The sequence below is a fragment of the Medicago sativa genome, chromosome 6 (assembly GCF_051527215.1).
Source record: "Medicago sativa cultivar Bolivia chromosome 6, Bolivia_mono, whole genome shotgun sequence".
Classification (NCBI taxonomy): domain Eukaryota; kingdom Viridiplantae; phylum Streptophyta; class Magnoliopsida; order Fabales; family Fabaceae; genus Medicago; species Medicago sativa.
The window spans coordinates 33,300,410-33,315,007 of NC_140754.1; the positions used below are offsets into that span (position 1 = coordinate 33,300,410).

A 14,598-nucleotide genomic window follows, 5' to 3' on the forward strand; every position below is an offset into this window, starting at 1 on the left:
TTGCGGCACTAACAAAAATTGTGTACGGTAGACTATCAACGGAGTCGCGTCTAAAATAAAAAGACTCAGTGCAAATTGTGCGATTTGTAGATAACCGTTTGAGAATTAACACACTCAATATGGTATAAATACACTCCAATATGGTACGATGGTACGAATGCCACTCAAAATCGAAGGGTGTCGAATGTATTACCTAGCTCTCTATTTATAGACAAGATTCACAAATAATATATAAGAAACTTTGGGAGCAAGTAAATCATACATTATATCTAGTACAAAAATATCTCAAATTAAATACTAAAATATATTATATTGAGTACAAAAATTTATTATTGGGTACAAAAATATATTTTAGATCAAGTACCAAAATATATTAAATTGCATACCAAAATATTTCAGATTGTGTACCAAAATATTTTAATTTGCGTTCCAAAATATTTTAGCGAAACTTGGAAACAAATAAATTGCATTTTTATAATTATTGAATTAATTATTTAATTTAACATTTTCAAATATCATTTCAAATTAAAAAATAATAATAAAACATATCAATATATGTGGCAAAAAAAACATCAATATATATTTTTCTCTAGTGCTTAATTCGTTCACATAAGTATGTATCAATTAGAGATACAACCCCCAAAATATAAACACTACTAATGTGTGTGTTCCATCCGATGCGAGACTTCCCACTTTTTTGAATTCACACTACACTAGTTCTCCCCAATGTGGGAATTTGTGTTTATCTTTTAACTCAATTTCCACATATTTTCCAACAATCCATGACTCAAGGATAGAAGGATAGGTAGAGAAAATAGAGAAACTCCACTTTGAACAAAGAACTTGTTATTGCTTCTAATTTGTGACGGAATATAACCTCGCTATTAGTGAGGGAAACTTATTACGTCATTAATTAGTGACGGAAGTATCAACCAAAATGTATATTCCTTCTTTATATTTAACGACGGATTTATATTCTAAGTGACAAATTGTACCCGTAGATAATAGTGACGGAAGCCAAATTCCTTCACTAATATTTAGCGAGGCCCAAAATGCTCATGGATTTCCTGTCGTCACTAAATCTGTTTGTGATGGAATTCAACCTGTGACGGATTTCTACCCTCGTTAAATTCGATTTTTCTGGTATGAATAACTAACTAAATCACATTATGATAGGAACAATTTACAAATAAAGAAATTTATTTTGATCTTATTTACCAAAATTATTAATAAAAGGAACAATTTGCACTATAATTTGCAATATGCACTAAGAAATAAATTTATTGTAATCTTATTTTGATTATTCTTTCCCAACATGCACAATATATTATTAACAAAAGGAACAATTTTCACTATAAAATTAATTTATTTGAATCTTATTTACCAAATGCGATAATATAAACATACATTAATCATAATAAAAAAGCTTGTCTTTTTCCTAGTTCATATAGTAGTTCATATAGATGGAACAATTATTTCGTCGGAATTTATTTATCTCTCAGAATTTCAAATTACTAATGCTTTTCCCTTATCCTCGAGTTTAACTCAGTTGGCAGGAACAATGCATAATATATTAGTATATACAAGGTAAGTGATTCAAACCCAACCTCAACCACCACAAAAAAAAAAAACTAATGCTCTTACCCTTAAGGAAAGAGTTAGATTTTTTTTTGCTCTTCCCCTTAAGGAAAGAGTTAGATTTTTTTTTTTTATTTTACAAAAGTTAGAGGGTTAAAACACATAAAAGTTGCAGTGTTTAATTTCTTTTGGCTTGAATTTAGACACTAACAAGAAATAAATTAGTTCATATAGTATAAATTAGTCCTAATTTATAATATATTCAAAGGAAAAATCACTCCCAATTTAAATTTTTTTTTTTTTTTATCAAGAAGGGTCGCAGAAAATTGTTGGGACCAAAATAGTTGTGTGTGGAGTAATAACAATACATTCCTTCAAAAAAAAAAAAAACAAACCTTCCTTAAAAAAACAGAAAAACCTAAAACGCTGTTGTTCGAAACCCCACATATAAAAACCTCCTACGACACGAGCAGCTTTCTCACTCTCCACAGGGATTTCTCTGTCAGAGAGGAGAAGAAAAAATAAAAACGAATTCTCCAAATTTTTTATCATAGAAGGGATAAACCCTAATCACAATCACACCAAAAACTAGTACTCTATTATTGTAAGGTTTTTGTCCTCTCTCGTCTTATTCTGTCATGGATTTTTTCTTTCTTTTTATTCACGCAAAAAAAATAAAAAATCTGACTACTGTTTCATAGTTTTCAGAGTTTTTTCCCTTGAAGAAAATGGCGATTGTTTCATCACCTAAGACAGCGGTTCCGGCTGTACTGTTGAACGGAACTGGACGGTTCGAGAATGCTTCTCTTTATGTTGGGGATCTTGAAGGGAAGGTGAACGAGGCGCAGCTTTATGAACTGTTCAATCAGATTGGTCAGGTTGTTTCAATCAGGGTTTGTAGGGATCAGATGACGCAGTCGTCTCTTGGCTATGCTTATGTCAATTTCTCCAATGCTCGTGATGGTTAGTGTTTTTATTTTGATTTTCGAATTATAATATATTCTTGATGATGGTTAGTGTTTTAATTGTGTGAATAGTTTCTGAAAAGTTATTTGTTTTGTTTATTAGAAAGAAAACAGATTTAGGGTTTTTACAACTTAATGCAATTCTTAATAAATTTTTAGGACTATGTGATTACTAAAGGTACACTACTTTTTTTAGTAGAGTAAAACCCTAGTATTTATAATCATGTTTTTAAGTCATGTATGCGTCGAAGAACACTATAAAGGAGGTTAAAGAACTTGTAGAGGAAGTAAAGCTGTTACCGTGGAGACGATGTCTCACAAGGCTGAATGTGGCTCCTTGTCTATTGTTAAAATTGGTGTAGGATCCTGGAGATTGTATGAGTAGATAGTGTAGGCGGTGGATAGTTTTTAGGTGTTCTAGGTGCAATGCTTGTTAGTGTTGTTATCAGATGCGGAAGGGGGGTCTGATGGTTGGTTGTTTAGGTTTATACGGTGTTTTTGGGCCGAGTTTTCCTGTTTTACTAGTTTGGCGATATACTGGAGTACGGGGGACTTTGTGTGCTGAGTTTTTACGGTGTTTCACTGAGGTTTTTGTTCTCTTGGTGGGTCTGGTATTGGTTGCTGCTTCGGGGCCTTTTTCCCTCATTATTCTGTAATGTTTGTTTCCTACCTAATCACATCTTGTGCTGGGTAATGCTATAAAAAAATTTAGTTGTTTAAAAAAATCATGGTTAGATCAAGATTTTTTAAAATTGTGGAGAATCTCTACAAAATATGGCTGAAGAAGCTCCAATTGCATTTGTACTAATTTTTCTCTTGGACCTTATTTAAACCCTTGTTTTAAACTTATCGTTACAGCCGTGTTACAATGATATAGACATTAAAAATCTTAATCACAATTGCTGTAGTAGCTATTTTTTAAAACCTTGTTTGACATAATTTAAAGGCTTAATTAATGATTTGGTCCCTTAAGTTATTTGTTGGTTACATTTTGGTCCCATAAGTTATTAACGTTACAATTTGGTCCCTTAAGTTACTTTTTGGTTTCGTTTTGGTCCCTTAACTATTAAAAGTTTCGTTTTGGTCCCTTAACTTATTTTTTGGTTTCGTTTTGGTCCCTTAACTTATTTTTTGGTTTCGTTTTGGTCCCTCCAAAAAATAAGTCAAGGGACCAAAACGAAACCAAAAAATAAGTTAAGGGACCAAAAGGAAACCAAAAAATAAGTTAAGGGACCAAAACGAAACCAAAAAATAAGTTAAGGGACCAAAACGAAACTTTTAATAGTTAAGGGACCAAAACGAAACCAAAAAGTAACTTAAGAGACCAAATTGTAACGTTAATAACTTATGGGACCAAAATGTAACCAACAAATAACTTAAGGGACCAAAAGAGTAATTAAGCCTAATTTAAATCATCATGGTAGCTATCAATTATATTGTAGAATGTTGTTGTCAAATCTAATTGATGCGGCTGGAATTGAGGTAATGATGTGTTTGTGGAAATATCCTAAACCTTTACTTCGCGATATTCTGAAGCTATTTATATTTTCAAAATTTATTGCAATTCTTGACTGATTTATATGACTAACGGAGTCGGTACATTCCTTTTTCTTAGAGAGTAAAACCCTAGTATTTATAATCATGTTTTTAAGGCATGGTTGTGTTGGGATTCTTTATGATCATGTTATTGATCCAATATATATATGTTTTTAGGTGTTTTTTTTCTTTCAAGTTGTAATGAAGTTATTAGATCTGGTCGAACATGGTGGAATTAATGATATTGGACTTCAAAAATGGTTGTATGGAATGACTGTGAAGTTTATGTATAGCCCTGTTGTGTAGTGAAATTTGAACAAACCACTATTTCCCAATGGCCACAATTGATAACAATGCTTCAAGTAGGAATATATTTTTTTTTAAAGCTTTCAATTTTGGTAGCTCTTGTTCAAACATAGAAAATAATGGTAGCAAGAATCTTGGAATATATGCAATTGCTCTAAAGCGCTGATATAACTACCATCTAACAACACAACTTAATTACAAATGAATGATTGTAGCATAAAACTGCCTTATGTATAGAACTTTATCACAAGTTTCAAAACTGTATTTTCCTGATTAATGTTATGCACAAACTGTCAACATTTTGTTCCGTAACATGCTGTAAATAGTTACAAAACTGCTGCAGAAAAATCTGTATTATCGTTGATTTAATTCTACAAAGAAAAATCTGCAATTTTTACCTTAACTCAACTGAAAGTTTGTATTGCAGTGCTTTAGTGTTGTATAATGTCATGCATTTTAGTGCTTAAACTAGTCCAGCAAACTATGATTCTTGTTTGTTGTAATCTGTAGAAGAATTCTGCATTATAATGGTTTATAAGAGTAGAATAGTTTGTGATGGTTTGTTTTTCGCTTATTGTTAATTGCATGCATTTTGCTTGGGAATACTTTTTTGAAAAACTATTTTGAGGATGAGTTACATTCGAAATAAAGGTTCAAATTATAAGACAATGTGTTCACTGTATTAAACAAAATAATTGTTTTATTTATTAAGTTGACTTTCGAATGCATTCTTTTACATATATTTTCTTCTCTGACATCAAAATTTAAATTTATATTGCAGCTGCTAATGCGATAGAACATTTGAATTACACTCCTTTGAATGAGAAGCCAATTCGTATCATGTTTTCTCATCGAGATCCTACCATCCGGAAAACTGGATTTGCGAATGTGTTCGTCAAGAATCTTGACACATCAATAGATAACAAGGCATTGCATGATAGTTTTGTTACATTTGGAACTGTACTTTCTTGCAAGGTGGCTCTTGATAGCAATGGTAAATCTTTGGGATATGGTTTTGTACAATATGACAATGACGAGTCAGCAAAGTGTGCCATTGAAAAATTAGATGGCATGCTGATAAAGGATAAGAAAGTTTATGTACGGTATTTTATTCGGCGTCAAGAAAGGTCGGAAAATGGATCACCTAAGTTCACTAATGTGTATGTGAAAAATCTTTTGGAAACAGATACCGATGAGGACCTTAAAAAGCTTTTCAGCACATATGGTGTAATAACAAGTGCTGTGATCATGAATGATGAGAATGGAAATTCTAAATGTTTTGGTTTTGTGAATTTTCAAAGCTCTGATTCAGCTGCTGCTGCAGTTGAGAAGTTGAATGGCACTACAACCAATGATGGGAAGGTTTTATATGTGGGAAGGGCTCAAAGGAAATGTGAAAGGGAGGCAGAGTTGAAAGCTAAGTTTGAACAAGAAAAGACAGAAAGATATGAAAAATTACAAGGTGCCAATTTATACTTGAAAAACCTTGATGAGAGTATTAATGATGAGAAACTGAAAGAGATGTTTTCTGAGTTTGGAACAATAACTTCTTGCAAGGTATATTAAACTTTATATTTAAGTATTTGTACTTTCTTTAGTTATTTCTCTAGTGCATGTGAGTGAACAACCCTTGATTGTGTATATGTGCATGTGAGTGAATACTCCATGGTCGTGTGTAGCATGCAATCAAATATTTTAAAAATTGACTACATATAATATGTTTCTTCAGGTAATGCTTGATACTCATGGCCATAGCAAGGGCTTCGGTTTTGTTGCCTTTTCCACTCCAGAGGAAGCGAGTAAAGCTGTATGTCATCTCTTTATTTGCTAACAAAGATTTTGCTTAACCAAATATAACCTCTTTTCAATCAGCTGCATGAGTATTACTTTTTTCTTTTTCTAGATTAATGGAATGGGCGGAAAGATAATTGGACAGAAGCCATTATATGTTGTTGTGGCTCAGCGCAAAGAAGATAGGAAAGCTCGTTTGCAGGTTTAGCATGTCTTTTATTTTGTATTTATGTTATTTAAATTAACCAATTAGAATTAAATTATGGACAAATCAATGATTTATATACTACGTTGAACTTGCGTTGAAGTGGGTGTAAGTCCATTTTCTTTATATACAATATAACATGTCATTATAGCCACTTCACTTTTTCTAGTAGTTTTCAATTGTAGCATTGACTTAGAAATAAGTTTTTCAATATCCTTACTAGCGGGTAGAAATTTGTTCATATGATAGTCATCGAGAAACATGACATTTTTTTTGTTGTTTTCAAGCCTAAACAAATTGAAGTGCCAACTTAGTTGGACACTATTCTTTTTGATGTTGCCCTTGGATTATAAAAAAAAAAAAAAAAGCCTAAACAAATTTAATCTTTCTTACTTTGTATTTTGTATAAATTCGATAGTTACATTCACAAACTTGTTTAAATACAGGCTCAATTTTCTCAAATCAATGCTTCGGTTGGAATCACACCTTTTCCTGCAAGAATTGCTAGAGATCATCAAAGTGCTCCAAGACTTGCTCCTCAACAATTGTATTATGGGCAAGCTACACCTCGTCTCATGCCGCCTCAACCAACTGGATACGGATACCAGCAACAATTCATACCAGATATGCAATCTAGTGTTGCTCCAAATTACATCCTGCCATACCACCTTCAGAGGCACGGTCATCCTGGACATGGGATGGGTGTGCGTCCGGTTGGAAACTTCCAACAAGTTCAACAGACCCAGGTATTTATTCTTTAAGTATATGCTTCATTGTTTTGTAAATAATATTACGAGCTGATTCGTCACATTTGAAAAAAATTCATTTTGAATCTAGATGCTACCTCGCAACTCAGACCAAGGGTTTAGATGTAATGGTCGGGAAAATCAACACCGGGTATGTAAAAGTTTGCTAGTTATATGTTCATCTTTGAATTTGCTTTTAAGAGTTGCAATATTGTCTGTTACTATAATTTATTGTTGCCAATATCATGACCATACTAAAAAATTAAACCTATCATGGTATGTTAAATCTAACTTTCTTTGATTTGTTGGTTGAACAGATGTTGGGTGAACAGTTATATCCTCTTGTGGGTCGTCTTACACCAAACAATCAGACAGCCAAGGTGACAGGAATGTTGTTGGAATTGGACAAGTCAGAGCTTATCCATCTGATTAAGTCACCTGAAGAATTGAAGATGAAAGTGTCTGAGGCAATGGAAGTCCTTCGCTTAGTTTCATTGGGTCCTGCCGATTTATGATCAGCTTGGCTCCTAATCATTATATGGCTGAAATGATCTAAGTTTTACTTTTGGATCAGGTTATTAACTTACATTGTTTATGGAGCCTTAACTTTAAGATTGATCAAAGATTTTTTTTCCCCTTTCTGTTAGGATTTTGACTTGTGAGCCAATAGAGAGGGTATTGAGAATTTATGTGTTTGATAAATTTATTTCATTTTGGGTTCGTTTACATTCATGATTTTGAAACAGTATTTTTGTCGACAATCCTTCCTTTTGTTTAGATATATTATTTGGATTGGGATTTTGGTGGGCATTCCATCCCTTGTTTGGAATTATTTTTGCTTTCTGCTGGTGCATCTAATTTAGATTGGGGAATAGCAAAATCGGGACTTTACTTCAAGTCGAAAGGGAGTAGCAAAATCGGGACACGTAAAATCGCAATCAAAATCGAAGGATTTTACTCAAGGACTTTTGTAGAATCGATGTAGGATAGCAAAGTCGGGACTCGTAAAATCGCAATCAAAATCGAGGATTCTACTGAAACAAAAATAATTTTTAATATATGATATAAATTGCATATAGTCATTGTAATATCCTGCTTAACAACACTGTCAAATATCTTTTATCTGTGTCAATTATTTGTCCAAAATATTTATGAGATTTTTTAAACAAGGGCAAAATGGGTATTTGCCAACCAAAATTTGTTTTAAGAAAACCATTCCATAACATTCCACACAATTCCAATCATTTCCTCTTTCTAAAAATATCACAATTCTTCCCTTCTTTCTCTAACATTCCCATCGGTCCTCTCTCTCACTCAACCTTCATCTTCTTCAAATCCTCCAAATCCTCAAGAAATCATTACAATAATCATGCTTATGGTTACCTAGAGGTGTATTAACAAGGGACAAGCTCAAATTTCTTCCCTCCCTTTATATAGAGGTAAACCGCCCCCTTTCCCTCTTTGTCCAATCTTCCATTTTTGTCACTAAATCCATGGGAAATTGCTAGAATTCATGCTTAAAGAGGTACCCATGATGTTTTCACCACTTGGTAAGCAAGAAAATGCATTCCCTTTCACTACACACCATGAGGGCCGCCCTTCATCATATATTTTTGGGGAAAGATTGCTCTTGGAGTAAATGTTCCAATTCATGTTTTTAGAGTGTTTTAACTGTTATGGGAATGATGTTTTTAACATGTTTGATGTTATAGGAGCTATTGGAAGGAGAAGGCACATAACTAGTGGCTTGGAGTTGGAAATTTTGCCACAAAGATCATCAAAGGAACCAACACAAGAGTGTGAGTTCCTTTAGTTAGTAAACCTTCCCTTTTGGGTAGTTCAATTATGCTATTAGATTGATAAATTATGATTTTTAGCATTAGGACATAGTTAGTGCTATTATGTTTAGGCTAAATACCCCTTGCTAATATATTCTAGAATTTGCTTTTATGTTAATTGCCATGCTTATGTTAGTATAGAAGTTGGAGGAAAATTATTAGGCAAGGATTCAATACATTTTTGAAATATGTGTATGATTTCGGCTAGATTCCGGAAATTAGAAATTTGTTAAATATTTGGTATTTTTTCTATCTTTGGCTAATGGGAATGAAAAACTTTTAAATGAATACACGACTAATGGCGGTTACGGATTGAACTTTCATTTTCCGGATATGTAGCCGAAAAGTATTATAAGAACCTCCAACCAAATACTACCATATTGCTATGTGTATTAATATAAAAGAATGTTTAGAATAAATTATGCCTTTAGAAATTATAGATTATGATCTAGTATGTTAGGACATAACATAGAGACATTATGACTTAAGATATTTACCCTTGCTAGTGTACTCTGAAATGGTTTTATATTGATAATTATGCTTATGGTAGTGTATGAGTTAGAGGAAAAATTTTTATGACAAGTTTTGCACAAGTATGAATAAATATGCACATTTCGGCTATAATTTTGGAAAGTGAGAATTGTTGGTTTTATTACTTTGTTTCAAATTTTAGCTAATGTAATTTACACTTTTAAGGTAATATAATGGTTTGGTTTGGCTAAGAATATAAATTCTCATTATTACCGAACGTGTAGCCGAACTGTATTATTATGACCTCTAATTACGTATTACCATATAGCATTATTATTTATGTAAAAGAATGTTTAGAGTAAATTGGCCATGAATAAGAGTTATGGGTAAGTCACTAACCCGGGGAAAATACCATTTTTGAGAAGAGAATAGTTATTGACACATTTTCAGTTAGAGACGAGAGTTTAATTCTCACTAACAGATATGACATTAATTGATTTATTAAATTGTGGCTTTCGCTATCCCGCCAGTTGGATACGAAAGGTTCCCGCCAGTTGGAACAGGCACTATCCGTGAGGATGACCCCACAGTAATCAGAGGAGTCCGGTATCCCCGTCAGTTGGGTTTCCCGCCAGTTGGAAAATATTTATATATACCGGTTATCAGAGGAATAAATTCCGGGGTTACTCCACCTGGGTTTATTCGTAAAATCAACTCAGATAATATTGTTTGTTCAACGCTAACTTACTAACTTCAATATTAGTTAGTGTGATTAAATATTTAATTATAATATACGAGTACAGAGGTACAGTTTAAAGATGTATAAATCTCAGAGAGGTTGAATGTTAGACAGAGGGCAATCATAGGTATCCCCAAGGATTGCCTGCAGCCTAGGATAGGTGGAGCTCACTGAGACATTATGTCTCATCCCATTCCATTTATTATTTTTTCAGGTCCACAGTCATCCAAGAGGAAAGATTAAGTAAAGGCTACATATTGATTATGGCTCTTCATTGATGATGTCTATATGTGGAAGTATGTCTCGGGACTTGTTGTGATGTATTTTAGTCCCTATCAGTTTATGGGAATTATGTATCAGATTATGTATAATATTTTGTGCTCGTCAGTTAGTACAAATATCATCTAGATAATATGTAAAGTTATCAGATAATCAGTCAGGAGTCCTAAAGACATATGCACATTATCAGTCATCACAGGTAAATTTTTATATTGAAATTTAATGTACCCAGTATTAAATTTTAACGCTTTCTAAAATTCTAGACACTTTTATGAGGGCGTTACAGTCATAAATGACTAAAGTTCAAAGTCCACAAAATACATATACATAAATGTGGGGGAAGTGAAAGAATGAAATTTTTTGGCATTTTGGGTATTTATAGAACGGGTCATGGATTCAAATCGGGTCAATTTACAAACCGGGTAAAAAATTGACCCTTATCAAAAAATGAACAAAATCCTTCAAAATCCATCAAAATCCTGCGATTTTGAATGGATTTCACGATTTTGTGCGATTTTGTGTGATTTTGATAGGATTTTGCCGGTTTTTCGGACTTTGCTATGGATTTGAGTCGTTGAAGCTACGCAAAGTCGCAAAAACCAGGATTTTGGGACTTAAGTCGCGTTTTTGATAACAATGAGTGGATTAGCTTCCAAAATGTGTGAGGAAGACGAGTATCTTCTGCCATGCATTTGATTGAATAGTGTTTGTTTTATGATTATGAAAACTAGCAGTATGTGCTATTCCAGCAAAAACAGGAATTATATCATTATCACATAATTGTGACAATAAGAAAGAGCCGCGGATCATATATATCCCAATCATTTGCTGCCACATCATTTTTTATATTTAATTAATTTTTTAATGTCCACCAAATACTACATGTATGTTTGATTTCACTATTAGATGAGGCAAATGTTTGATTTCACTTTTAGACGAGGCAAAATTGCTTCAAGTGGCACATAATTGATTTTGACGTGTTTTAATGTTCTAGTCTATAATCAATTTTCCCTTTACAATTGATTCCAAGTTGAAGTTATACTTTGGAGCTTTTGTCTCTATTAATTGTTAGCCTTGGATGTATTGTAAACTCACTTTTACATTAATGTATTCGACCATAATTTTTTTTTACATTTAACTCACTTTTAATCAACCAATTTCATTTTACCAAATTAACTTTTATCACCGCAAAACTAAACAGACACTACAAGGCAATGAAAATCTTGTTTAGGGTTCATCTCAGAAGTAACTTTTTGGTGTCCCAAAGATACCATCCAAAAACTTCAAGCCTCATCTTCCAAAATACACATATCTGCAGGACACCAATCTTGTTTAGTTTAGAGGAAATTGTCATATTCGTCCCTCACACACATACCAATTGCTACATATTGCTGGCCAGGAAACATTACAACATCCAAACTGCATTCAACCAAGGTTATCAAAATCGGGACTTTACTTCAAGTCGAAAGGGAGTAGCAAAATCGGGACTCGTAAAATCGCAATTAAAATCGAAGGATTTTACTCAAGGACTTTTGTAGAATCGATATAGGATAGCAAAGTCGGGACTCGTAAAATCGCAATCAAAATCGAGGATTCTACCAAAACGAAAATAATGTTAAATATATGTTATAAATTGCATATAGTCATAAATGACTAAAGTTCAAATTCCACAAAATACATATACATAAATGACTCAAAGCCTAGATGCAAATATTCTTTAGTAGTCATAATATTGTCAAATAACGTAACAATGCTAAATAATCCCGTGTAACAATTGAGGAAGTGAAAGAATGAAAATTTTTGGCCTTTTGGGTATTTATAGAATCGGGTCATGGATTCAAATCGGGTCAATTTACGAACCGGGTCAAAAATTGACCCTTATCAACAAATGAACAAAATCCTTCAAAATCCATCAAAATCCTGCGATTTTTAATGGATTTCACGATTTTGTGCGACTTTGTGCGATTTTGATAGGATTTTGCCTGTTTTTGGGACTTTGCTATGGATTTGAGTCGTTGAAGCTACGCAAAGTCGCAAAAACCAGGATTTTAGGACTTAAGTCGCGTTTTTGATAACAATGCATTCAACTGCTATATTTGCTTCTGTCTTGTTACTAGCCACTGCTTCGCGGCCCTGATGATGCTCCATCATCTGAAACACAGAGCTGTCCAGCTGCATTACTTGGTCAGACCCTATTTATCTGTCCTATTAGTGTACATTTTGTTTCATCCAAATGCTCCAAGAAACCATAGCAAAATTTACTATCAACTGATCTTGTGTCAAATGTCGCCAAATCTGCATAAAAAAGTCACCAAAACCTTCTACATTATGCATAATATTCTCCAAAATAGGCCAAAGATCATATTTCCTTCAACATTCCACACCTGCAGCACATATAAAAAATAAATGCTAATTCAATTATGTGTAGGATTGACAAACGAAAAAATCATATGGATAGTCAATTTGCTTCCTGTGCAGCCTTGATCTGCTTGGTAAACAATCTCTCCCAAGACACCAAATAAAATGTTTTACCTTTGGAGGAATGTATAGACCAAAGTTTATTCAAATCACCTTTAATGCATCATTCATCTCTATTAATAATATGATCAACACACTCATGGTATGTATTCTTAGTATTATACATACCTTTTCTGTCAAAGCACCAAACTATCTCATGCTTTTGAAAGAGATAAATTATATGATTGTATCAAATAGAGAAAGTAAAGGTCCCTCACTCTTCTTTATCTATTTTGAGTGATTTATATCAATCACAACATAACATTTTAAGTCTTCCTTCGGACATAGAACGCAATAGCATGTCAGCACCTAATATGGGAAGCATATAAACTTGAAAGTGCAAGACGTGACCTTGCACAAACACCTATAAGTCATCAAGAAATCCTTTTACAATGAAACTTGAAATCTTGCAGGTTGAATATGAAGCTGGAAGGAAATTACAAGACCTGCAGGATATGTAGTTCTTGTCTCGTAGCAATGATAACGTTGTTCCTTCTCTCGTCTCAACTACATTTCTGCAAGAGTAATTTTCTTGACATTTATACTCATTTACACAAAGACATATATATAAAACAAAAAGATCAATTAATTCCTTTTGTAAACTGAACTTAACAATCATGTTGTTTTATGCAAGTAATATCACACCATTATATAAAGGGAAATACTTTTTCCTACGAACCATATATCCACGATAACCTAGAATTTCACTTATCACCACCCATATTTTCCACCAAAAACAAATTTAATATTTATTCCATTATTTAATCAAAGAAAAACAGCCGTATTCTGTGTGAGTTCGTGGATTTCGTGGCCTTTTGTTTTGTGGTATATAGCATTAGCCTTATATAAATTCCTTTTGCAAACTGAACTTAACCTATTAATTGATAAAAAAATAAAGAACAGTTTTAAGCTATTTAGTACCTGTGATGTTTGATGAATAATTGCAGCTAGATGGTTTCATGGTGTAGTTGGTTATCACATCAGTCTAACACACTGAAGGTCTCCGGTTTGAACCCGGGCGAAGCCATATTTTTCATATTTCCCTTTTGTTTTTGTTCTCTATTTTTACAACTGCTATGTATCGTAGTTATTTTGTGGTCGAAAGAAATGATCCATGGATCTTCTTCCTGGTCTTGTTTTGGTCATTGCATTTCTGCTGAAGCAACAATTGGTTTCAGTGTCCGAGTGGGCAACAAGAGTGGACGCATGAAGAAAGAGTAGAATGATTGGTCAACCTTTTCTAAGTTAGATTTCCTCTGCTTTCTTCTTCTCAATTCCACTCTAATTAGATCTCTAGCCCCAAGTCCATTTCCCTCCTCTAATCCGTTTATGCGAGTTGTTGTACATCAGTCCAAATTTTGAAAAATATATATATATACCATCGTCATTGCAAATTAATCTAATAAATTGTATTTGAAAGTATTCCAAATACATAGAGAAGAAGCCATTCACAGATCTGAAAATGTATTTAAAAAACTCAGGTTCAAAAAGCACACCATTATAGCCTATGTTTTTTTAAACACGGAAAACATTTTGCAAAATAATAGTAAAAGCAGAAAATCATAGTATGATCTGGTAATTTGTGGTATTTGTGAATGGAAATTTTTTTAAAGACCATGCACTTGTT

The 14,598-nt window shown here is 33.1% G+C and overlaps 1 protein-coding gene, 1 long non-coding RNA gene and 1 other non-coding gene across 4 annotated transcripts; all 3 read left to right on the forward strand.

The window, feature by feature from the left end:
- The first annotated feature begins 1,912 nt into the window (after positions 1-1,912).
- On the forward strand, positions 1,913-7,935 carry LOC146914640 (polyadenylate-binding protein 3-like). Of its 2 annotated transcripts, XM_085717443.1 has the most exons (8): positions 1,927-2,182; positions 2,280-2,541; positions 5,167-5,942; positions 6,115-6,192; positions 6,289-6,378; positions 6,828-7,127; positions 7,219-7,278; positions 7,445-7,935. In XM_085717443.1, exons 2-8 carry the CDS (start codon positions 2,307-2,309, stop codon positions 7,640-7,642), a joined length of 1,737 nt encoding a protein of 578 aa, XP_085573569.1. In that variant the 5' UTR covers positions 1,927-2,182; positions 2,280-2,306; the 3' UTR covers positions 7,643-7,935. The 2 variants fall into 2 exon arrangements, with proteins under 2 accessions (XP_085573570.1, XP_085573569.1); XM_085717444.1 differs by lacking the exon at positions 7,219-7,278 and having other exon boundaries at positions 1,913-2,182.
- Positions 7,936-8,339: 404 nt separating this feature from the next.
- On the forward strand, positions 8,340-10,672 carry LOC146914641 (uncharacterized). The gene is made up of 3 exons (XR_015014330.1): positions 8,340-8,677; positions 8,840-8,926; positions 10,390-10,672. It is a non-coding gene; the product is annotated as an uncharacterized LOC146914641 (long non-coding RNA).
- Positions 10,673-13,924: 3,252 nt separating this feature from the next.
- TRNAV-AAC (transfer RNA valine (anticodon AAC)) lies at positions 13,925-13,998 on the forward strand. The gene has a single exon. It is a non-coding gene; the product is annotated as a tRNA-Val (tRNA).
- The last annotated feature ends 600 nt before the right edge of the window (positions 13,999-14,598 follow it).

Excerpts from the sequence above, each read along its gene's own strand:
- LOC146914640 (XM_085717443.1), top strand. The coding sequence starts at position 2,307 with ATGGCGATTGTTTCATCACCTAAGACAGCGGTTCCGGCTGTACTGTTG. Across the intron at positions 6,193-6,288 it reads CAGAGGAAGCGAGTAAAGCT|ATTAATGGAATGGGCGGAAA; the intron begins GTATGTCATCTC and ends TTCTTTTTCTAG. Across the intron at positions 7,128-7,218 it reads AACAAGTTCAACAGACCCAG|ATGCTACCTCGCAACTCAGA; the intron begins GTATTTATTCTT and ends TTTTGAATCTAG.